The 24,720-nt window shown below is 39.3% G+C and overlaps 1 protein-coding gene across 2 annotated transcripts in view; it reads right to left on the reverse strand.

The window, feature by feature from the left end:
* Positions 1-24,720, reverse strand: part of LOC111188312 (NACHT, LRR and PYD domains-containing protein 12-like) — a 1,256,108-nt gene that overhangs the window by 688,722 nt on the left and 542,666 nt on the right. For both annotated transcript variants that reach the window (XM_049472985.1, XM_049472986.1), the window contains exon 6: positions 8,006-8,179. In XM_049472985.1, the coding sequence (XP_049328942.1) occupies positions 8,006-8,179 (174 nt within the window). The remainder of the gene's footprint in view (positions 1-8,005; positions 8,180-24,720) is intronic.

A 24,720-nucleotide genomic window follows, 5' to 3' on the forward strand; every position in this document is an offset into this window, starting at 1 on the left:
AAACTAACTCTAATTTCTTTATCAATAAATTGGTTACAGATTATTTTCAGTGATTATTTCATCAATTATTAAAGCAAGACATGATCATTCATTTAGCTGAATCTCACACACTGCAGATTAAACTAACACTGAACTTAAATTCAGATAAACAGACATGCATGTACTTCTGATAAAGAGCTCAGAATAGAACACTTTCCCACAGAGAACATGCTGCTCAGTGTATTTCTCTTTATGAGGGTGAAATTAGAATAAGATTATTTAGTATTGTTTTAAATGATTCTGTTGAACCACACTTCAAAAACAATGTCTGGTATTCATTTGTTTCATTTGTATATAACTATATTCATTTAATATAGTTGGGGGGTTCAGGGTTGGAGGCAGTGAGATGCAGAAGGGGTTACAGGGGGAGAAAAAACAAACAAACAAACAAAAAAACAAAAACAAAAAAAACAAAGAAAAATTAAAATTAAGAAAGAAATAGACATATACATATATATACCAAAATATAGCTAAACAGAAAACAGAATCATGAACTTATGTGCGATTTTAACTGCTAGTTTTGCTATGTTTCATCTTGTGTTGGATTATTATGTGATTTAATGTAATGTTTGAATTAGATGTGTCCAAATTGGGTCTGAATCTGTGTTTTTGGTGGGTTCTGAGTGTCTAGAGAGAGATAGTCTGTTAGTAGGTTCTTCCAGTGATTGATGTTAATGTTATTTTTGTTTTCCAGTTTATGAGGATGATTTTCTTGGTGATGACTCGTGACATTAAGATTATTCTATTGTTTTGTGGTGTTGTGTTAGTGGTTGGTGTGTCTCCTAGTAGGCAGAGTGATGGTGTTGGGTGGATTTGGGTGGTGAGGGCATGAGATAGGAGGGTGATAACTTCTTTCCAGAACTGGTTAACGGGTGTGCAGTGCCACATAGCGTGGATATAATTATCAACTGTGTTTTGATTGCACTGTGTACAAATTGGTGAGTTTGTGAATCCCATTTTATACATGTTGTGTGTGGTGTAGTGAACTCTGTGAATAACTTTATACTGGATAAGTTGTAAATTAGTGTTTTTGATCATGTTGTGATTATTATTACACACCTGGACCCAGAAATCGGCATTAGGAGTTAATGATAAATCTTCTTCCCATTGTTTGCACGGTAAGCTAATATTAAGATTCAATTGAGATATTATTTTATATATTTTGGATAATATTTTATTTGTTGTAGTAATGCTAAGAAATTCTGAAATTGCTGTAGGCAGGTTTAATGTGATTGGGGTGATTTTTGAACAGATGATTGATCTTAACTGGTGGTATTGTAAAAATTGAGTTCTCCCAATGCCGTATTTCTGGGTTAATTGTGGTAGTGACATTAAGGTGGTATTGTGATACATGTGTTTGAGGTGTTTGATCCCCTTTTCGATTCAAGGTGGGTAGTTTAGTGTTTTTTATCGATGATAAAGTCCGGGTTGTTCCAGATGGGTAAATGACTGGTTGGTGTGAGTACAGAGTTTGTTATCTTGTGAAAATAATGGTGGAAGTTTGGTGCCTCTAGGCCACCATGTGATTTTGAGTTCTGTAACGTTGTGAGTTTGATTCTGGGTGCTTTATTTCTCCAGTAATATTCAGTTGTTGTGGTATTTAGAGTTTGAAACCAGGTGGGTGGGGCTGAATGGGAATCATTGAAAATAAATAATTGATTTTTGGTAATACTGTCATTTTAAGTGTAGCAATTCTGCCAGAAAGTGAAAGGGGAAGTGTTGTCCAACGGCGGAGATCATCACTTATTGATTTAGTTAATGAGTTTAAATTGAGTTTAAACAACTCTGACAGCTGGGGGGAGACCCTCACACCCAGATATGTGAATTAGTGCACATGGGGGTGGGTAGTGTTTTCAGTTTAACATCAGGTTTATTTATGTTTATTGGGAGAACTGCAGATTTTGACCAATAGATTGAATACTCTTATATTTTGGAATAATTTTCGATTGTTTGGATTGTTTCTTTTATTGAAATAACTGTTTTTTGTAGAAATAGTAAGATATCACCTGCATATAGACTGATTTTATGTTGCATGTTGGGTGTTTGGATTCCTTTAATGTTTGTGTTTTGATGTATCGCTGCTGCTAGCGGTTCTATGAAGATAGAGAATAGATAAGGAGAGAGTGAGCATCTGTCACCATAAACAGGTAAAGAGACTGAATGCAGATGCAGACTGGGTTTATTCAAATAAACAATCCAAAAGACAGGCACGGGTCGAATCACAGGCAAACAGGGTATTCAGAGGAAAAGGCTGAGACGAAGTAAATAAACAAGGCTAGAGGTCAGACTACCAGAAAAACAATACGAATATAATGCTCAGAGCTTAGAGTTCAAATTAAATGCTAAGACTTCGCAGAGAGTCTCTTAACTGGAGCTCCTTTATAGAGCTGGTAATAGAGTTCAGGTGCTCAGGGTGGGGCCGGTGATTAAAACTACGGTGAAGCCAAGCGCTGTTGGGCAGGAGAGGGTGGAGTCGGCGGGCTGACAGCATCCTTGTCTAGTCCCCCGGTGTAGTGTGAAAGGTTGAGATATTACCCCATTGGTGTTGACTGTGGTCTTAGGTGCAGTGTATAAAATCTGTATCCAATTAATAAATGATTCTCCAAACCCGAGTTTGTGCAGTGTGGTGAATAAGAGTTTCCAGTTCACTCTATCAAAGGCTTTCTCTGCATCCAGGGTAACAACTGCTGTTGGTATGTTCTGGTGAGAGGTGTAATCTATTATGTTCACTAATCTGCACATATTGGTGGATGAATGTCGACCCTTGAGGAATCCAGTTTGATCAGGATGTATTAAATTATGGATTATTGTTTCTATTCTGTTGGCTGGAGCCTTGCTGATTATTCTTGTGTCTGTATTTATTAATGATAATGGTCTGTAGCTGGATGGTAGGGTAGGGTCTTTGTTTGGTTTAAGGTGAAGGGAGATGAATGCAGTATTCATGTTTGTTGGTAGTTTTGCATTTTGTTTAATTTCTGATATCATTCTGTAAAACAGTTGAGATAGGGATGACCAATAGTGTTTATAAAACTCAGCAGGGAATCCGTCAGGTCCTGGTGCTTTATTGTTAGGAATGTGTTTTAGGGCTTTGTAGAATTCTTCTGGAGATAATGATATTTCAAGTGTATGTTTTTGCTTTTTGGTTAATTTAGGCAGTTTGATGTGGTCCAGGAAGTTACTGATTTCATCTAAGTTGGTTTCATTGTCTGATGAATATACTTTTAAAAAAAAATCTTTAGGTGTCGTTAATTTCATCAGGTGTCTGTACTATTTTCCCTGCTGACTTTTTTTAGGGTTGGAATAATTGTTTTATCTTTTATTACACTTAATGAGATTTGCTAAATATTTTCCAGATTTATTTGAGTATTCAGTGTTTTCATGTCTCAATCTTTGTAATAAGAATTTAGTTTTCTTGTTTTTTAATTAATTTAGATCATATCTTAGTTTCCGAAGTTCTTTTTGCTTTTCTTCAGATATACTTATTTTACTTATATTCTTTAATTTTTTATTCTAACTTTACCTCATGTACCTTAGTTAGCAATCAGAAACACTATAATAATTTTACTTCTTTTGAGCTTCTTTACACGAGTATAATTAATCCAATTACAAAAAAGAATGCATTTTCTTTAATTAACATCTACAGACCACCAGGGCCCTATTTAGAATTTTTAAAAGAATTTAGTGATTTTGTCACAGACTTAGCAGTAAGTAATGATAAAGTGATTATAGTTTGAGACTTCAACATTCATTTCGAAAAATTGGATGATCCATTAAAAAAGGCATTCACATCGATTTTAGACTCAGTTGGTATTATTCAAAATATAACAGGACCTACTCATTACTGTAATCATACTCTGGATTTAGTTTTGACCCTGGGTGTGAGCATAGATAACCCGAATATTCGTTCTCAAACCTCCGCAATTTCAGATCATTACCTTCTTTCATTTAAACTACATCTTAGTCATAATATACGTACATCCCCTAGCTACTCTGTAAAATGTTCAATTACGCCTTTTACAGCCCAACAATTTACAGATAAGCTTCCCGATTTATCATCTATAATGTACTTTCCTGTAGACCCAGTAGAACTAGACAAACTAACCGAAGGTTTAGAAAATACCTTTCGCTCTACCTTAGATGTTGTAGCACCCCTTAAACACAAAATAGAGAGACAGAAAAAGCTCGCACCGTGGTACAATGATCAAACTCGTACCTTAAAGCAGTTAGTACGAAATTTAGAGCGTAAATATCGGTCAACTAAACTGGAAGTGTTTCACTCTGCGTGGAAAGACAATCTTGTAAAATATAGAAAAGAACTTAATAAAGCCCGCTCAGCGTATCTGGCCTCACAGATTGAGATAAATAAAAATAATCCTAGAGTTCTCTTTAGTGTTATTTCCAAATTAACTAAAAGCCAGGCAGGTACTGAACTCAGATTCCAGCCATTCACACCAGCAACGATTTTATGGACTTCTTCAATAGTAAAATTGAAAACATTCGGGATAAAATTAAACAGATAAATATTACATCCTCTCTGTCATCTGGTGTGGCTGATTTAGAACAAAACCCTGTCACCGAAGTTAGGTTGGAAGTCTTTAACCCACTTCCACAGCTAGAACTAGAGAAAATTATCTCCTCTTCAAACAGCACAACCTGCACACTTGATGCAGTTCCCACAAAATTATTAAAGCAGGTACTACCAGATATAATTAAACCTCTGTTAATGATAGTAAACTCATCGCTCACCCTGGGCCATGTACCCAAAGCCTTTAAAACAGCTGTAATAAAACCTCTGATCAAGAAACCAAATCTTGATCCTACTGTACTGTCTAACTATAGACCTATTTCAAACTTACCGTTTATTTCTAAGATTTTAGAAAAAGCTGTGGCCCAACAACTTTGCTCTTACCTGCAAAGAAACCAAATGTATGAGAAATTTCAATATGGATTTAGGCCTCATCATAGCACTGAGACAGCTTTAGTTAAAATAACAAACGATCTACTTACAGCTGCCGACCAAGGCTGTGTTTCCCTACTCGTACTTCTCGATCTGAGCGCAGCCTTTGATACAATAGATCATACTATCCTTTTAGAAAGACTAGAAAACATGGTTGGTGTAACTGGAACTGCATTATCATGGTTTAAATCATACTTAACCGATCGCTACCAGTTTGTGAGGATAAATTATATGTCTTCCAGTTATACCAAGGTAAGATATGGAATTCCACAAGGCTCTATATTAGGACCATTATTATTTACATTATATATGCTCCCACTGGGCAAAGTTATTAGAAAACATGACATAGATTTTCATTGTTATGCGGATGACATGCAGCTCTTCATATCAGCCAAACCTGACGACAGAGTGAGATTAAAGAAAATTGAGGATTGTGTAAAAGATGTGAAATTATAAATGTCGCACAACTTCCTCCTATTAAATAGTGAAAAAACAGAAGTTCTCCTATTAGGCCCCAAAGCTGCTAGAAATAAATTATCAGACTTAATGCTAAATCTGGCCGACTTCTCCGTCACACCTGGTTCAGCAGCTAAAAACCTTGGAGTTATTATAGATTCAGATCTAGCATTCGATAAACACATATCTAATGTTACTAGAACAGCTTTTCTACACCTACGTAACATCGCCAAGCTAAGAAATGCCCTATCACTGCATGATGCAGAAAAATTAGTCCATGCCTTCATTACCTCAAGGCTAGATTATTGTAATGCGCTACTGTCTGGATGTTACTGCAGTAATTAAATAAACTTCAGCTAGATATCAGTTTGCTGGATTACTTGTGGCGGCCTCTTCCCTTATGGTGAAGGGAGGTGGGAGGGGCTCCTGCTGGTGAAGAAGTCGAGAGCGGAGCTGTCTGTCCGGTGGTTTAGGAGCTTGTCTCTTCTTTTTGTGTTGTGGGGGGGGTTCGTTTAATTCCTTCTCATGTTCATGTTCACTGGGCTTCATTTTGGTCCCCTTTACTAACTCCTTGATTGGGGAGTGTAGTGGTGGTGGGGATGGGGGTTGCTGGGTCCGTGAGGCAGTAGTTGACTGTGGAGGAGAAGTTGAGCTGATTTTCCACTGTACCTGAGGACTCGCTGACAGAGAAAGCGTCAGCCTTGTCCCTGCAGATACCAGCTTCTCCATGGTTGCTGGGAAGTTCAGGTGGGGTGATGATGGGGTGGAGGTGGAGGATAATGATGAGGTGGAGATGGAGGATGGTGTGGAGTGTTCATGCAGTTTCGGTGTTTCCGGCAGTTGATACAGATGAACATGGCTCCCATCCATTAACTCTGCAGTCTCTGTGGGGGGAGGATGTTGTGTCTCTGTAGTGCAGACAGTGTCCTTGGGTGTTAAAGCTGACATGTCTTCACCAGTGGGAACAGAGAAGTTGCACAGAGAAAAAATGATGTTCTGTGACAGGAATTTGACTCCCCTCTTGTTGGTGTGCAGTCCATCTCGCCTGAAAAACTCTCTCTTCCCAAAAAACAGATTGAAATTGTCAATGAAGTTCAGTCTGTTTGACCTGCAGGTTTTCTGAAGCCAAATGTTTTAAAGCCAACAGCCTAGAGAACATATTGCAGCCCCTTGCAGGTAGAGGACCACTGATGAATGTCTGGATGTTGAACTTGCGCAGTGTGGTAAAAAGATCATTAAAGTCTCTTTTAACACCTCAGACTCCTCTTTCTTTGTATCGTTCTTTCCAACATGAACAATGATTCGTTTCACTGTTCTGTATTCAGCCAGTAGTGCTGGAAGCTTCTCATTCAGTTCAGAAACTGTGATGTTTGGCTCACATCGAACGATGAGTTTCTGATTATTTTTCATGCCATGAACAGAGTCATCCCCCAAAACAAGGGTGTCTGCTGAGCCCTGTGGCTCTCCTGGGGTGTTTTGAATGGCTGAATCTTCTGGTTCTTTCTGAATTATACTGGCTGGTATTTAAAAAGTCATTAAGGTCTTGCAGTGACTCAAATCTGTTTTGCAAACTAAGTGACTGGAACTGATTTCCTCTGGCTCTGTGCTCTGTGATCTCCGAGCAATAGCTTTAGCATTAGCATAAGCCAGATGTGCTATGTTAGCAGGAGTGGAGGATACTACAGAGCTGTATGTGGCATGCCGTTTGGGTTTAGCTCCAATGCGAACCCATTGCTGGTTTTTCCCATATCTTTCAGCTGTACTCACATTACGGATGTCCACATGATCTGCTGGTCCAGTTCTGTTCGTCTCCACTGCTCGCTGCTCCGTTAAAAACCTGTTGTCCGCTGGCAGCACTCCCACTCTCCGATGGTCCTCGAACAGTGCAGAAATGCCAGTCCTTAAACTCTGATAACAGTCATTCTTTGTAGAAGATTGTAGCAGTTCTGGCAGCACTGGTGCTCTGAACCCACACAAGGAGGCATCTTGTAGATTTCTTCTTTAGCACTCTACAGAAACTTTTCTGATTCCTGTGCCTATGGCTCTACTATAAAATGTCCAAAAGAAACTAGAAAAAAAATAAAATAAGAAACAAAATATGGTAGTGCTAGTGCTAATCTAAATAATGAGCTCAGACACTGTAGATCGAAAATGTCTAAAAATAAAGAAAAGTATGAAAGATAGCAGAGATAGCAGAGCTAAGCAGAGAAGCGTCTGAACGGCACAGAAGCAGGAAGCAAAAGAACTCATAGTCAGAGCTCGCCTTTTTAGGAGTATTTAAACACCCGCTAATTAAGTGTCAACACCCATAAAAGTGGGAATAAAAAGTAATTTTTTGTTGTTTTTCTAAAAGAATGTTGTATTTGCTAAGCTGAAAAAATTAGAAAGTATATGGTAAAACAATGTTTTCACAACAAAAACACAGCAGTATCCCATTCCCTCCAAATTTATATTTTTCAAGAGATCATGTATGTGTGTGTGTGTGTGTGTGTGTGTGTGTGTGTGTGTGTGTGAAGGTGAGATGCTCTGTTTGTTGTATTTTGATGATCTTACCCCAGTTTCTCCAGTTTACAGTGTGGATTCTTCAGTCCAGCAGAGAGCAGCTTCACTCCTGAATCCTGCAGTTTATTATTACCCAGGTTCAGTTCTCTCAGAGGTGAGGAGTTTGAGCTGAGAGCTGAGGCCAGATCTGCACAGCTTTTATCTGATAGATTACACTCCCACAGCCTGAGAGAGAAATGAAAATCCATTAGAAACACTGACATATAAACACAAACACACACCCCTTAGGAAGGAGGTGTAGTAGTATATTTTTGAGATAATTATTATATTCTTTATTATGTATTATTATTATTCTTTTTCTTATTATTACTAGTCAGTGAATTAAAATAAGTGCAACTGTAGGTGTTGAAGTGACCTCTTTTCTTGCTTGATTACAAATAAAAATTTTGCCTATGTATAATAAAAAAAAAACAAATACGGATAAATCCTCCCTAACACATACACACACACAAATTTGCAAATTCTGATTTCTTTATATAGATTGAAAGATAGGTGCTGTCTTACTTTCGTGCAGCATAGCACATAGTCTCTTAGTCACTTACTGTTAAACTTCCTGATTTTCAACTCTAGTACACTGTCCAGCAGACTCACTGGAACTAGACAAACTAATCAGTTGTTTAAAAAATTATTATTTTAGATGGTGTAGCTCCCCTTAAACACAAAAAAGAGAGACAGAAAAAGCTCGCAATGTGGTACAATGATCAAACTCGTAAAGCAGTTAGTACAAAATTTATAATAATATCAATCAACTAAACTGGAAGTGTTTCATTCTGAGTGGAAAGACAGTCTTGTCAAATATAGAAAAGACCAGGCAGGTAATAAACCTCAGATTCCAGTCATTCACACCAACAAAAACACAGCAGTTCCCCTTTCCCTCCCAAACTATATTTTTCACTTTGTCTCCACTTCTCCACCTGGTATCTGGACTAGGGATGTCCCGATCCAGCTTTTTGAACTTCCGATCCGATAACGATTTTTTTTTGCACTTCCGATCCGATACCGATACCGGCCTATCCGAGCATGTATTAAAGTTTAAAGTTATTTAGCCAAATTACTTTGTTGTCAAACTCATGTTGAAAAGCATTTTACTCTTGATAACAAATAGCCAGCTGAATTAGGTGTGTTTGAATAATACACAATGGTTGGTAAGGAGAAACTGACCTGTTTATTTAGCAATTAATAAACTCAAAATAGATGAAATAATAAATAACAAACAGAAATGGTGACAGTAAACCAAGGCTTAAAAAGCCATAAGTGCAAATAATATTGTAAATTGTATTAAAAAAGCAAAACACACAAACTGAGTAGAAAATAGTCTATTAACAGCATCAGTACTCTTGACTACTGTACTCATCAGTGCTCTTGAACAAGTGTAAACCAAAGCTTAAAAAAATCAGTGCAAATAATGAAAACTATTTAAAAGCAAAATGCCTTCTACTCCCCAATCTCCTCCACACTTTGCTGCTCCATCCCATCTACACACTCCCTTCAATTCCAACTGTTTGCCCTGCCTGCAGTCCGAGCATGATGGGGAGATTATTTTTTTACAAAGACGAGCATTTCAGTATGCTCAGGTGTCTGCCTGCTCCTGTGTTAGTAATGTAACCATAATATAATAAATATTTTTTATAAGCAATTAAAGCTAAATTATCAAAATAAGCTACGTTTCACACAGTTTTACCTTTTAGTTGCATACATAAGAAACATAACATGTTTCATAAACTTTATTTGCAAATAATTGTGAAATTTACCCATACCCACTAGTTGAGATGTGATGTGACTACAATAAGCATAATGACACTAAAAACACAACAAGCAACCATCATAATGTTAAGAGAGAAAACTTTATTAAATTCAAAGAAAAAACTCTTCATAAAGGGAGCTAACGCTGCCTCCAGCCGGTCTGACCGGAGTTCATCTTTCCCGGCCCGGGGAGATGCTATGCTCGTTTGCTGAAGGTGTGCTGAAAAATGCGGACCGGATTTTACTCTCACTGGTGAAAACACAGCAAAAACTGGAATGGATTATCTAAATGAGTGCGCTGGAAAACCTGGATCGGACTTTGAAAAAAACTGGATCGGCATTTTCTTGTGCCTTCCGATCCGATACCGATACGCATTTTTTGCAAATATCGGCGGCCTAATCTGGACCGAGCACACCTGCTTAATTTAATTTGCATAAGAGATCATGTTTGTGTGTGTGTGTGTGTGTCTGTGTGTGTGAAGGTGAGATTCTGTTTGTTGTATTTTGATGATCTTACTTCAGTTTCTCCAGTTTACAGTGTGGATTCTTCAGTCCAGCAGAGAGCAGCTTCACTCCTGAATCCTGCAGTTTATTATTACTCAGGTTCAGTTCTCTCAGAGTTGAGGAGTTCGAGCTGAGAACTGAGGCCAGATCTGCACAGCTTTTATCTGATAGATTACACCGACCCAGCCTGAGAGAGAAATGATAATCCATTAGAAACACTGACATATAAACACACACCCCTTAGGAAGGAGGTGTATTAGTATATTTTATATATTATTATTATTCTTTTTCTTATTCTTATTAGTCAGTGAATTAAAATAAGCACAACTGAATTGAACTTTTTTCTTGCTTGATTACAAATTAAAAATCTGCCTATGTATAAAAAAAACAAATACAGATAAAGTCCTCCCTAACAAACACACACACACACAGCTGCCTCTATCATTATTGTTTAGTAAATTTGCAAATTCTGATTTCTCTTAGTCACTTACTGTTAACCTTTCTGATTTTCAACTCTAGTACACTGTCCAGCAGACTCATCGGAACTAGACAAACTAATCAGTTGTTTATAAAATGATTATTTTAGATTGTGTAGCTCCCCTTAATCACAAAAAAAGAGAGACAAAAAAGCTTGCACCATGGTACAATGATCAAACTCGTACCTTAAAGCAGTTAGTACAAAATTTATAATAATTTCGATCAACTAAACTGAAAGTGTTCTATTCTGCATGGAAAGGCAGTCTTGTCAAATATAGAAAGAACTTAATAAAGCCCACTCAGTGTATCTGGCCTCTTTAGTGTTATTTCCAAATTAACTAAAAAACAGGCAGGTACTGAATCTCAGATTCCAGCCATTCACACCAGCAACGCTTTTATGGACTTCTTTGATAGAAAACTGAAAACATTCAGGATACAATTCAACAGATAAATATGTCATCTGGTGTGGCTGATATAGGACAAATCTGGTTCAGTAGCTAAAAACCTTGGTGTTATCATAGGTTCAGATCTAGCATTCGATAAACACATATCTAATGTTACTAGAACAGCTTTTTTTTCACCGAAAAATGAGTAAATGCCTTCATTACCTCAAGGCTAGATTATTGTAATGCACTACTGTCAGTATGTTACTGCAGTAATTAAATAAACTTTAGCTAGTTCAAAATGCTGCAGCCAGGGTCTTTAATAAAACTAGAACATTTGACCATATTAGTCCAGTCCTGTCAGCACTGCACTGCTTCCAGTCAAATTCCGCATAGACTATAAAATTCTCCTGTTAACATATAAAGCCCTACACGGGCTCGCTCCTGAGTATTTACGAGATCTCATCTCCTATTATGAACCACCACGATTACTTAGATCTCAGGGTGCTGGTTTCTTAGTAGTTCCTAAAATTCAGAGGAGCTCTGCAGGAGGAAGAGCTTTCTCTTATTGAGACGCAGTCTCAATCTTTAAGTCTAGACTGAAAACTTACTTGTTTAGTTTAGCTTTTGGTAATTAATGTTTTTCCCTTTTGATAAGGCTGCAGATCCAGGGGTTCATGGACATATGGAATTGTGGTAAACTGAGATGCTGGTGCTGTTGTTCTCCCACTGCACACGGTCACTCAGGTTTGTGGACGGTGGAGTGGGTGGATGCTGGTGTTTCAGGGAGCCTCCGTGTCTATGTTACCTTCTGGCTCTCTGCCTTTAGTTAGGCGGTTTTATTCAGTTCTGCTGGAGTCATTAGCCACACTCTGATAATGTTTTATACTGTGTGTTTTACACAAATCCAGTTAAAACTATTTCCATCTCTCTGCTCCTCCGAGTTACTGACTGCCCACCTGTCTGACCCGATACCGATGGATGTTGGACCCCCAGGCTCTCATGTCCCCTGTCCATCCAGACTGATGGAAGTTTCTGAAGTCAGCTCTTCTCCATCACCCACCACAGATCAGCTGCTCATCATCCATCTTACTCTCCACTACAGATTACATCCAAGCTTACATGAACTCTAACTGCTTCCATTAGTGGTGCTGCTTTACTCCTGAATATATAAAACCTATGTGAATGTATAAAATACTTTTTAAAATTAATTACAAGCTGTTTGACCAGTGGTAGGATGTTCCCCCCTTAAATGTGAGTCTTGGTCCTCCCAAGGTTTCTTCCTCTTACAGCTCTGAGGGAGTTTTTCCTCCACACTCTCTGGGTTTTTTTGTATTCTGCATATTTTTTGTTTAGTGTTTTGCCTGATTCTTTGTCCTGTGATCATGTTTCTGTAAAGCTGCTTTGTGACATCAGTTGTAAAAAGTGCTATACAAATAAATTTGATTTGATTTTATAATGAATTAATCATCATTTAATCCCCCCATGAATTAACTGTGACACTGATCATCTATCAGTCTGGAAAAGGTTACAAAGTCATTTCTAAAGCTTTGGGACTCCAGACAACCACAGTGAGAGCTATTATTCACTAATGGAGAAAACATGGAACACTGGTGAACCTTCCCAGGAGTGACCGGCCCACAAAATTACTCCAAAACAACACAAAACCACATCTAAAGAATTGTAGGTCTCACTTGGCTCAGTTAAGGTGAGTGTTGAAGAAGAGCAAAATTCCTCCACAGAGATGTGAAAGACTCATTAACAGTTATCACAAACTCTTGATTTCAGTTGTTGCCGCCGGTGACACAATCGAGTTATTAGGTTTAGGGGAAAATTATTTTTCAGATAGGGCCAGGTTAGTTTGAATAGATGTTTTCTCTGAATAAATGAAATTACAGTAGCTTCTGTTTGTGTTTTTGCTACTTTTTAATTATTGTTTATCTTTGCAATATATTTTTGACAAGGCAACTTAGTAAATCTGTGCTCTCTCAAATCATGCTAGTAGAGAGTTTTGGTTTGTTTTTTCACCATAAAAGTGCTTCTTTTACTCTTCTGCTCCACCGCTGCACTGCTGGTATGTGTTGCTGGTCTCACTACTGGACTATCAGTCCTGCCTGAGAGTCAGGATGTCATCATCTACCTGCTCAATAGAGTTTATGCTCACCTACACAGATCAGTCAGCACTGTGAGGGTCATGGTTTTTTATTTCTTCACAGCATTTAACAGCATTCGACCTGATCTTCTGGGTGACAAGCTGACAACAGTGCAAGCAGACGCCGTCCTTGTCTCCTGGATTGTAGACTACCTGACCGACGGGCCACAGTACAGTGGTGTGAAAAATATTTGCCCCCTACATATTTCTTGGGTTTTTGCTTTTTTGTCATACTTACATTTTTCTGATTAACAAACAAAGATAACCTGAGTAAATATAAAAAGCACTGTTTAACTAAAATTTATTTATTAAAAGGAAAAAACTATCCAATCTAGCCCTGTGTAAAAAGTGTTTGCCCCCTAAACCTAATAACTTGGTTGTGCCACTCTTGGCAGCAACAACTGTAATCAAGCTTTACTGATAACTGGAAACGAGTCGTTTACATCTCTGTGGAGGAATTTGGTTCCACTTTTCTTTACAGAATTGTTTTAATTCAGACACATTGGAGGATTTTCCAGCATAAACGTCCCGTTTAAGCTCATCCACAGCATCTCAATCAGACTTTAAATAGGTCATTCTAAAACCTTCATTTAGTTTTTTTAATCCATTCAGATGTGAACTTTTTGTTTGTGTGCTTTGGTTCATTGTCCTGCTGCAGAACCCAAATACGCCTGTGCTTGAGGTCACGAACAGATGGCCAGATATACTCCTTCAGGATTTTCTGGTAAACAGCAGAATTCCTGATTCCATCAATTACAGCAAGTTATTCAGCAGCTCCAGACCATAACACTACCACCACCATGTTTTACGTTCAGTATGATGTTGTATAATGATGAAATTATAATGTAACGGGACACACATCTTTCAAAAAGTTCCACTTTTGTCATGTCCAAAGAATATTTAAGATGTTTGTTGGCAAATGTGAAATAAGTTGTTGTTTTTTTTTTTAGGTCAGTTTTTTGCCTAGAAACTCTTTCATAGAGACCATTTTCACCCAGTCTCTTTCTTATTATTGAATCATTAAAACTGATCTTAACTGAAGTGAGTGAGACTTTCAGTTCTTAAATGTTGTTCTGGGTTCTTATGTGACCTCCTGGATGAGTTGTCCATGTCCTTTTTGGTATCATTTTGGTCAGCTGGACTCCTGAGAGGGTTCACCAGTGTTCCATGTTTTCTCCATTAGTGAATAATAGCTCTCACTGTGGTTCACTGGCGTATCAAAGCTTTAGAAATGACTTTGTTACCTTTTCCAGACTGATAGATGATCAATTACTTTGTTTTTCCTCTGTCTTTGAATTTCTTAACATTGGGGTATAATAATGTTCTGCTTTCTTGAGATCTTTTATCTGTTTCATGTTGTCAGACAGGTTCTATTTTAGTGATTTTTTGATTTTACAGGTCTGGCAGTAATCAGGCCTGGTTGTGGCTAGTGAAAATGGTAGTGAAGTGTGATTAATCAAATGTAATTTATTAAACACTTTTTTTCACACAGGGCTAGATTTGTTTGGATATTATTCTTTCCTTTAATAAATAAAATCATCATTTAAAAGGCGCTTTTTATATTTATTCATGTTATCTTTGTCTGATATTAACGTTTGTTTGATAATTGAAAAAATGACAAATAAGCAAAAACAGTAGAAATCTGAAGTGGGCAAATGCTTTTTCATGCCACAGTATATACGCCTGCAGTGCTGAATGGAAGAAATGGAAAATAACCAACATAACTAAACTCAAAATACTAACAAAAATATAATCTTACGAATTTCTACACAACAGTAGAAAACAATAAAGTAATATTTAAAAAAAAAAACAAATAACTCTCATCTGTGTGCGTAAAGAGCAGAGGTGTAGACGTGCCAGGTGCACCTATAGGAATGAACTAAACTAAACCCAACATACTTAATGTAATATCATGAATTTTATAAGAGAAAAAAACAAAAACTAAAAAATAAACTAATACTGGAAAAAATAAAATGAACGCAAATATCTCAAAAATATAACTGCATCTGGGCGACAAACCAAACAGAGAAATAACAAAACACAAAGAAACGAACAAAAACAACAATTTAACAATCACTAAAGTGATACTAATCTCAAAGGCTCTAAATACCAATATTTTACTTTGTGGTTTTATTGTAATTTAGAGCATTTGTTTGCAGAAAATGAGAAACGCTCAAATTAACCAAAAATATGCAGAGCTTTTAAACCTCAAATAATGCAATATTTTTTATGCATATTTTTTTTTAAAACAACAAAAATAGTAAAGTTTTATCTAAGGAAGAGTTCATAATCAATAATTGGTAGAATAACCCAGATTTTTTTTATCTCAGCTTTCACATCTCTCGGTATGCTCTCCACCAGTCTTTCACACTGCTTTTGGGTGACCTTATGCCACTCCCAGTGCAAAAATTCAAGAGGTTCAGCATGGTTTGATGGCTTGTGACCATCTATCTTCCTCTTGATTAAATTCCAGAGGTTTTAAATGGAGTTTAAACAGAGTGCACCTACACAAAGAAAATCCACGCCCACTTCCAGGACACTGCTGACACTCGGCGCATGTGGCAGGACATCCAGGCCATCACCAACTACAAGACACCTCCACCTGCTTGTAACAGTGATGCCTCCCTTCCAGATGCACTGAACAACTTCTAGGCAAGGTTCGAAGCACAGAACCACAAAACTCCACACCTCCTCCAAATGACCAGGTACTGTGCCTGTCCTCAGCTGATGTGCGGAGATCTCTACTCAGAGTCAACCCACGGAAAGTCCCAGGACCAGACAGCATACCTGGCAGAGTGCTCAGAGGATGCGCAGAACAGCTCAAATGTACTTACAGACATTATTAACATAATGTAGTAATGCAGTCATGCCAACGTGTTTCAAGACCATCACTATTGTCCCTGTGCCAAAGAAGTCTCGAGTGTCCTGCCTTAATGACTACCGTATCATTGCACTTACCCCCATAATCATGAAGTGCTTTGAAAGGCTGGTCATGAGGCACATAAAAAAACAGCTCCCCTTCTCACTGGACCCACTGCAGTTTGCTTATCGTCCAAACAGTTAAACAGACAACGCCATCTCAACTGCACTCCATCTGGCTCTCACAAACCTGGACAACAAAGACTGCTATGTTCGAATGTGTTCATCGACCTCAGTTCAGCATTCAACACCATCATCCCTCAGCTTCTGATAGGAAAACTGAGCTTGCTGGGCCTGAACTACTCCATTTTTAACTGGGTTTTGGACTTCTTGACTAAGAGACCACAATCAGTCAGGATTGGAAACAACACCTCCAGCACCACCATACTGAGCACCGGTGCCCCCCAGGGCTGTGTGCTCAGCCCACTGCTGTTCACTCTGCTGACTCATGACTGTACTGCAAAGTACAGCTCAAACCACATCATCAAGTTCGCTGATGACACAACTGTGGTTGGCCTCATCAGCAAGAACGATGAGTCAGAGCGGAGGTGCAGTGGCTGACGGACTGGTGTAGAACCAACAACCTATATCTAAACGTGGATAAAACCAAAGAGATGGTTGTTGACTTCAGGAGAGCTCCAGGTGTCCACCACCCGCTGAACATCAACGGCTCTGCTGTGGAAATTGTGAAGAACACCAAGTTCCTCTGTGTTCACATTGCAGAGAACCTCACCTGGTCCCTCAACACCAGCTCCATACTGAAAGCCCAGCAGCGCCTCTACTTCCTGCGGAGACTGAGGAAAGCACATCTCCCACCTCCCATCCTCACCATGTTCTACTGAGGGACTGTAGAAAGCATCCTGAGCACCTGCATCACCGTTTGGTTTGGGAACTGCAACACCTCAGATCGCAAGACCCTACAGCGGATAGTGAGGACAGCTGAGAAGATCATCAGAGTCTCTCTTCCCTCCATCACCAAGATCTTCACCACACGCTGCATCCGCAAAGTCACCAGCATTGTGGATGACCCCACCCATCCCTCACACGAACTCTTCGCTCTGATGCCGTCTGACAGAAGATACAGAAGCATCCGAGCCTCCCCTGCCAGACTCTGCAACAGCTTCATCCACCAGAGTTCAAACAGAGTTCAAACATGTCCTGAATCAACAGAGTTTGCCCTTTCAAGATACCCAATCCTGAGTCTGTACGTCACTCATGTCCGGACTTATAAGCCTATTAAACGTGCAATCCAGTCTGCCTCTCTTGTGTGACTGGTGGATTCATGTGTCTATCACCAGCCTCTCATCTATAATTGGTGGATTCACATGTCTGTCATCTCTGTTGGTTGTGTGAAGCTGACCAATAAGCTTTTAGAAAATCACTAAAAACCCTCCCAGACATGATTACATCAGTCTTAGTCAGAGAGAAAGACATTTGGGGGAGGGGTGTAAACAGTCCATGGCGGCTCAAGTTACAGAGGCGTTATGAGAAGCAGCGGGTAGAAGTGCATCAGAAGCTTTGATTCTTATGATGAGGAAAAATATAGAACAAATCAGGATCCAACTGAAGATCTGTGAGTGCATTTAGTGTATTTATAAATCTGTCACTAATTAGGGATGTTTTTGTGATGTGAGTTAGCGAGCTAGCTGGAATCTCTCCCTCTCTTTCTCTCGCTCTCACAAACACACACACACTTTCTCTCTCTTTCACATACACACACACACACACACTTTCTCTCTCTCTCTCTCTCTCTCTCTCTCTCTCTTTCTCTCTCCCACACACACAACGGCGTAGGAGCGGGCTTGATATTGGGGGGGACACATTTGCCAATATGAACCCAAGCCCACCCAATAGTTTCCTAGAACAACATTTGTGGAAATTACTTTTAATTAAAAGTAAATTATTATTATTATAAGGTGATTTTACAACCTAAACATGTTACTCCACATTACAGTTACTGTTGTTAGAAAAATTATGCATGCAATGTCTGAATTATATACATATGACAAAAATGATCAGATATCACCTAATATTTAAAATAATATTGTCAATTCTGTCGTATATTTACATTTTCTCCTGCACTCTTATTTTTTTTTCTACTGAGAGCTCTTCTTAAGATGGTGTCATTTTATGTAAAAGAATGTAATTACGTTTCATAGAGATTTTTATACACGTGAACTACAACAACAGAAGTCACGTTACAGCAGTGTTTCTCAACCCAGTTCTTACATATTCTACTGCATATTAACACTGTTCTGCATATTCTAGAGCTTCCTCTGGTGGATATACATGATTAATTTAGGCTCCATAGGGGGCTAAAGGATTTTAACAGGTAAACTCAGTAAATGACTGTTTATTAGCTGATCAGCTGGATCAGGTGGAAAACACTAGTTTAGGGCAGTGATCGGGGTTAAGTAACTGCTTTAAACTACCAACTTAAAGTACTGTACTAAGTTCTGGCTATCCTCTACATCCCGCTTCTATATAACTAGTTAGCTAAATTAATTTTCGTTCATTATAGCTAAGTCCTGTAATCCTAAATGAATAAACAGTTTGAAAATGAAAGTGATTAGCTGATCAGGTGCAGGGAAACATTACATATATAGTTTATTTTTTTTCTTTATGCCTGACTCTCAATCTAGCTCATTCCAAAGATAAACTAACTCACTCTCACAGCTGCAGTTTATTAATCACAGTGAGTTTAATCTGTGTGCTGATTCAGAGACGTGTATTTTAACCAGCTATCAGAAACATATCATCACAGTTGAAGTGGTTAGCCTATCGTTACCTTTTTTTATTTTAGTAAAATCTCCGTATATCCATCTCTGTTTTAAAATCAGCTGAAGCTGCTGCATCCCGATCCCGCTGCTAAATCTCACAGCGAGGGGGCGGGGCTTCCCCAACAGCAAACTGCCTCTGCTCCGCGCGCCGCAAAACCAGCAAGCAACAGTAAATATTTACTTTGCATTTTCTGCCAATTAGTAAATATTTATTGTATAAAGCTTTTTTCTGTCTTTTAGTAAAAGTAAGCTTCACTTACAAATTGCATACAAATAAACATTTTTATGACCACTGATGGATTGTGCCATATATATCATACTGTTATGTTCAAATGAGACTTTGTTGTATTTAGTTTTATTCTTAATTTTTTTATTTGTGTGTGTAGTGAATGCAAAATCACTGGTAGTCTGTTTAGGTGTAAAGTGAAGTGTAGTAAAATAAAAGAGAGTAAATCCACCTTCTCTTCAGGTGGGCTCTTCTGCATTCCAAAGGGAAACTTAGTTAGCTTTTATATGTGAAAGTAAGCATTTTCTAATGAACAATGTTTTTTATACAGTAAAGTAAACATTTACTAATGAACAGTGATGTTTTTTGTTATGTTTATGTCCAAGTTTGTGGTTGTTGGCTGTTGTGTCAAGTAGAATGGCAACATGCTACTGAATAATCGTTTTTACAAAAATGTAATATTACACCTTTATTTTACATTTATATATTATTTTATATATATATATATATATATATATATATATATATATATATATATATATATATATATATATGTAACTACTGATGTGAAGACTAAGACTCTGGTAATGTGGTAATGTGAAGCACCAAGACAGTTTATCCACACAAGTAAAATATATTTTTAACAATATATAGGAATAATTTTTTAATCAGATTTCACATTTTTGAGGTTTAGGACCACATAATCTCTTCATACATCCAGGCCACTTATTTCCTCCTGTTCTGAATATTTTGATATAAAATACATGGGTATTATTTTAAATGAAAGTGCCTTTAAAGGCAAAATTAAGAATCAGAAACAGAATCAGAATCACTTTATTTCGCCAAGTATGTTACATATACAAGGAATTTGTCTTGGTGAGAGCAACACGTGTATGACATATAACAAATACAGAGACTATAGACAAACATCACACTACAAAAGAATGAACAATAAACAATAAATAGAATAAAAATAGAGTTAAAAGTTCTACAGAAATAAAGAGCACTGAAGAGTGATAGGAGCTAAGAGCTAAATAAAATAAAATAAAATCTGTACTGTACACATATGAATATATTATTAGAACCGAATGTTTCTGAGGTAGGTTTATCTTAAATATTGCTTAGGAAGTTACAGAGGAACATCTGTATAGCTGTGCAAATAAGCAAAGTGCAAGTGAGCAGATTGTAAATCCAGTCACTTGTGAATACAGTTCAGTGAGTGAGATGTGAGATGTTTGGAGACTCAGATGTGTCCACTGTGGTTAAGGAGTGCTACAACTCTGGGAAAGAAGCTGTTTGCGTGTCGTGTTGTGCTGGTTTTGATTGTTCGAAGCCTTCTACCAGAGGGGAGAGTCTGGAAGAGGTGATATCCAGGATGTGAGGGGGCAGTCATGATTTTGCCAGCACGCTTCCTCATCCTGCTGGTGTAGATTTCCTGAAGTGTTGGCAGGTTACATCCAATGATCCTCTCTGCTGACTTGATGACGCGCTGGAGTTTGGCTCGTTCATGTGAGGTGGAGGAGCCAAACCAGATGATTATGGAAGAGGTGAGGATGGACTCGATGATCGCTGTGTAGAACTGGACCATCAAGGTCTGTGGGAGGTCAAATTTTCTTAGCTGTCTCAAGAAAAACAATCTTTGTTGAGCTTTCTTGATGATGGAGATGATGTTCCTTTCCCACTTCAGGTTCCTAGATATGGTGGTGCCCAGGAACTTGAGTGACTCCACAGTGGACACTGCTGAGCCATTGATGTAGAGAGGGGGTACGGGTGGTGGGTTGCGTCGGAAATCCACCACCATCTCTACAGTCTTTTCTGTGTTAAGCAGCAGGTGGAAGTTGCTGCACCAAGACACCAGCTGCTGGACCTCCTTTCTGTAAGCAGACTCATCACCGTTGGTTATGAGACCTACTAGAGTGGAATCATCTGCAAACTTCAGGAGCTTTACAGCTGGTTCCTTGGAGACACAGTCGTTGGTGTAGAGGCTGAAGAGAAGAGGTGAGAGAACACACCCTTGTGGAACTCCAGTGCTGAGTGTTCGTAGGTCTGAAGTTTGTTTCCCCATCTGCACCTGCTGTTTTCTGTCTGTCAGGAAATCCACAATCCACTGACACATGGAGTCTGGCACTGACAGCTGGGACAGTTTGCTTTGAAGTATCTGCGGCACAACAGTGTTGAAAGCCGAGCTAAAGTCCACAAACAGAACCCTGGCGTAGGTTCCAGGGCTGTCCAGATGCTGCAGGATAAAGTGCAGGGTTAAGTTGACTACATCCTCGACAGACCTGTTTGCTCTGTATGCAAACTGCAGCGGGTCCAGCAGAGGTTCTGTTATGGTCTTAAGGTGGGCTAAGACCAGGTGTTCAAAGACCTTCATGACTACAGAGGTCAGGGCAACCGGTCTGTAATCATTAAGTCCAGTGATGTTGGGTTTTTTGGGGACTGGAATGATGGTGGAGGTCTTGAAACAGGCTGGAATGCAGCAGAGCTCCAGTGATTTGTTAAAGATACTGGTGAAAATTGGTGCTAGTTGTTCACAGCAGTGTTTTAGGGTGGATGGAGAGATTGAGTCAGGCCCCGGAGCTTTCCTCACCTTCTGTCTGCTGAAGAGCCTGTGGACGTCCTGCACGTTGATGGAGAGACGTGCAGGGGGTGGAGGTGAGAGAGTCAGCGTGGGGGAGGAGGGGAGGTGATGATGATGGGGGGAGGCAGTTTGCTGAGTGACTTTTGGGAGTTCAAATCTACAGTAGAACTCATTCAGGTCGTTGGTGAGCTGTCGGTCGTTCAGGAGGAGGGGGGTCTTTCTCACTTTGTACTCAGTGAGAAGTTGAAGACTGTTCCAGGCTGAAGATGGGTCATTGGCAGTGATGTGGCTATTCAGCTGCTTCGAGTACACTCTCTTAGCTGCCTTGATCCCTTTCTCCAGTTTGTACTTGGCCTTTTTGTAGACAGTTCTGTCTCCACTCCTGAAAGCTGCCTCTTTCTCCCTCCGAAGCTGTTTGAGCTCAGCAGTAAACCAGGGTTTGCTGTTGCTGTATTTAACACGTGATCTGGTTGAAATACAGCTGTCTTCATAGAAACTTATGTATGACGTCACAGTGTCTGTGTATTCGTCCAGTCCGTCTGTCGCCTCCTCAAATACAGCCCAGTCTGTGGATTCGAAGCAGCCCCGCAGCTTCTCAATGTCTCCACTGGTCCACCTCTTCACTGTTGTAACGACCGGCTTGTTGGATTTGAGTTTCTGCCGGTACGTGGGAATGAGGTGAACGAGGCTGTGATCGGAAAGTCCGAGAGCTGCGCGCGTGACAGCGCGATAGGCGTTTTTAATGCTTGTATAGCATTTATCCAGTGTGTTGCGTTCTCGTGTAGCGCACACAATGTGTTGTCTGTATTTGGGCATCTCCTTAGTGAGGTTTGCGCTGTTAAAATCTCCCAGAATGATAATCAGTGAGTCTGGATGAGCTCTCTCTAGTTTTATTATCTGTTCGGCCAGCTGTTTCTGCGCGTCGCTCGTGCACGCGCTCGGCGCGATATACACACCGGCCAGAATGAACGAGCTGAACTCTCTGGGAGAGTAAAACGGCTTACAGTTAATGAAGAAAGACTCCAGATGAGGAGAGCATGATGTTAACAGTACGGTAGTGTCTCTACACCAGCGCTCGTTGATGTAGAAGCAGATTCCGCCTCCCCGGCTCTTCCCGATCCGCTCCGCGTCTCTGTCCGCTCTCAGCAGCTGAAAGCCCGGGACGTGCAGCGTGCTGTCCGGGGTCAGCTCATTCAGCCAGGTCTCTGTAAAGCAGAGGGCAGAAGCAGTGGAGAAGTCCTTGTTGGTCCGGTTGAGCAACAGTAGTTCCTCGGTTTTGTTGCTGAGAGATCGGAGGTTGGAAAGGAATAATGAAGGTAGAGGTGTGTGAGGCCCGCGCCGCCTCAGACGCACGAGTGCGCCGGCGCGTCTGCCCCTGCTTCTGCTTCTCCAGCATCTCCTTGCGAGTCCGAGCAGGGTCAGCGCGGCCGTTGTTAAGATCTCCACACATTCGAACGATTCTTGAATAAATTCCGGGACAAAGTCAGAAGAAATGTTGTCCCTGAAGGTCAGTAACTGTTCTCTGTTCCAACTGACCGAGTCTGACATGCAATAGACAACATTAATTAACAAAAACAAACACCACACGGAGGAGCTCGTCACCGTGGCTGCCATCCTCGGCGCCATCTTGGATTTTGCTCCAAAAATATCCAAAAATCGAGATAATGCCCCTAGACTGGAAAGGGTTAAGAAACATTGATCTAACCTGACTTCTGTTCATTTGTAGTTTACAGTAACACCACAGTAAGACCACATGTCCTGACTTTTCACACATATTTTTTTCATACAAGAGTAATGTAATGTTTAGTTGTAAAGTCACCTTTACTTGGATTTAACTAATAATAAACAGAATACAAAAAAGGGATTATTTGTGATTAAAAGATGTTGTTCTAGGACACTATAGGCTGGGCTTTGGTTCATATTAGCAAATGTGTGTCCCCCTTAGGAAGGAGGTGTAGTAATATATATTTGAGACAGTTATGTTATATTGCATAACAGATATATAATCATGTTTATTTAATGTAGATCTAGTAAATATAACTATTGTGTAGAACAGTTCGTGTAGAAATTTTAAAAAATAATTTACGTAAAAGACTAGATTTTTATCTCTTTTACTGTAACTAATGAAACTGTAACTAAACTAATGAAAAAGCTGTCCTACTGACTCACTGCTGTGGTTCCCCCTTATCAAAACTGTATCTTGTTGTGCAACACTGACCAAAAAAAACGTAATATTTCATTGGATCAGGAGGTTTTGATCAATAAGTACAAATAATTAGGACTATCTGTCCTCCCCCCCACCCCCAATATCAAACCCACTCCTACACCCTTGCTTTACATCATTTATAAACAAAATACAAAATAAAATAACATTTCTGTTTCAGTAAATTAGTGGATAACTCACCTTCACAGCGTGAACGAGTATTTAAAAATGTACTAAAAAAATAAAACAGGTTTCTATCTAACCACAGCACAAAGACGGTACTGGTGCATGTTCACAATGACGACCTGTACTGTTACCCACCTTCAGACAAGAAGAATAGGACAAAATGATAGAAACACTTCATCACTTGGTGTCAAAATATCCTAAACATCAAAGGAGATAACCACACCACAACACACACACACACACAGACACACACACACACACACACACTCACTCTTTCTGAACATTAGCAGGCAGTATGAGTGTGTTTGTTTAGAGAAATCACCACACAGTCAGTCTGATGAAAATGTAAAGTTCAGAGTGACTTTTCTCTATGAGAGTTTCTGCATTTCTAATACTGTGTGTGAGTGTGATTGTGGAGGTTTTCAGCATATTCTATAGAGAGTTGATGAAGCAATGGTTCAGCGATGGCTCGGGGGGACACTGTGCAGAGGACTGATGATCATTCTACACACCACCTCCACACACTGGTACAGACTGTGAGTTTACGCAGCT

This window comes from Astyanax mexicanus, unplaced genomic scaffold, assembly GCF_023375975.1.
Source record: "Astyanax mexicanus isolate ESR-SI-001 unplaced genomic scaffold, AstMex3_surface scaffold_32, whole genome shotgun sequence".
In the NCBI taxonomy this organism is placed as follows: domain Eukaryota; kingdom Metazoa; phylum Chordata; class Actinopteri; order Characiformes; family Acestrorhamphidae; genus Astyanax; species Astyanax mexicanus.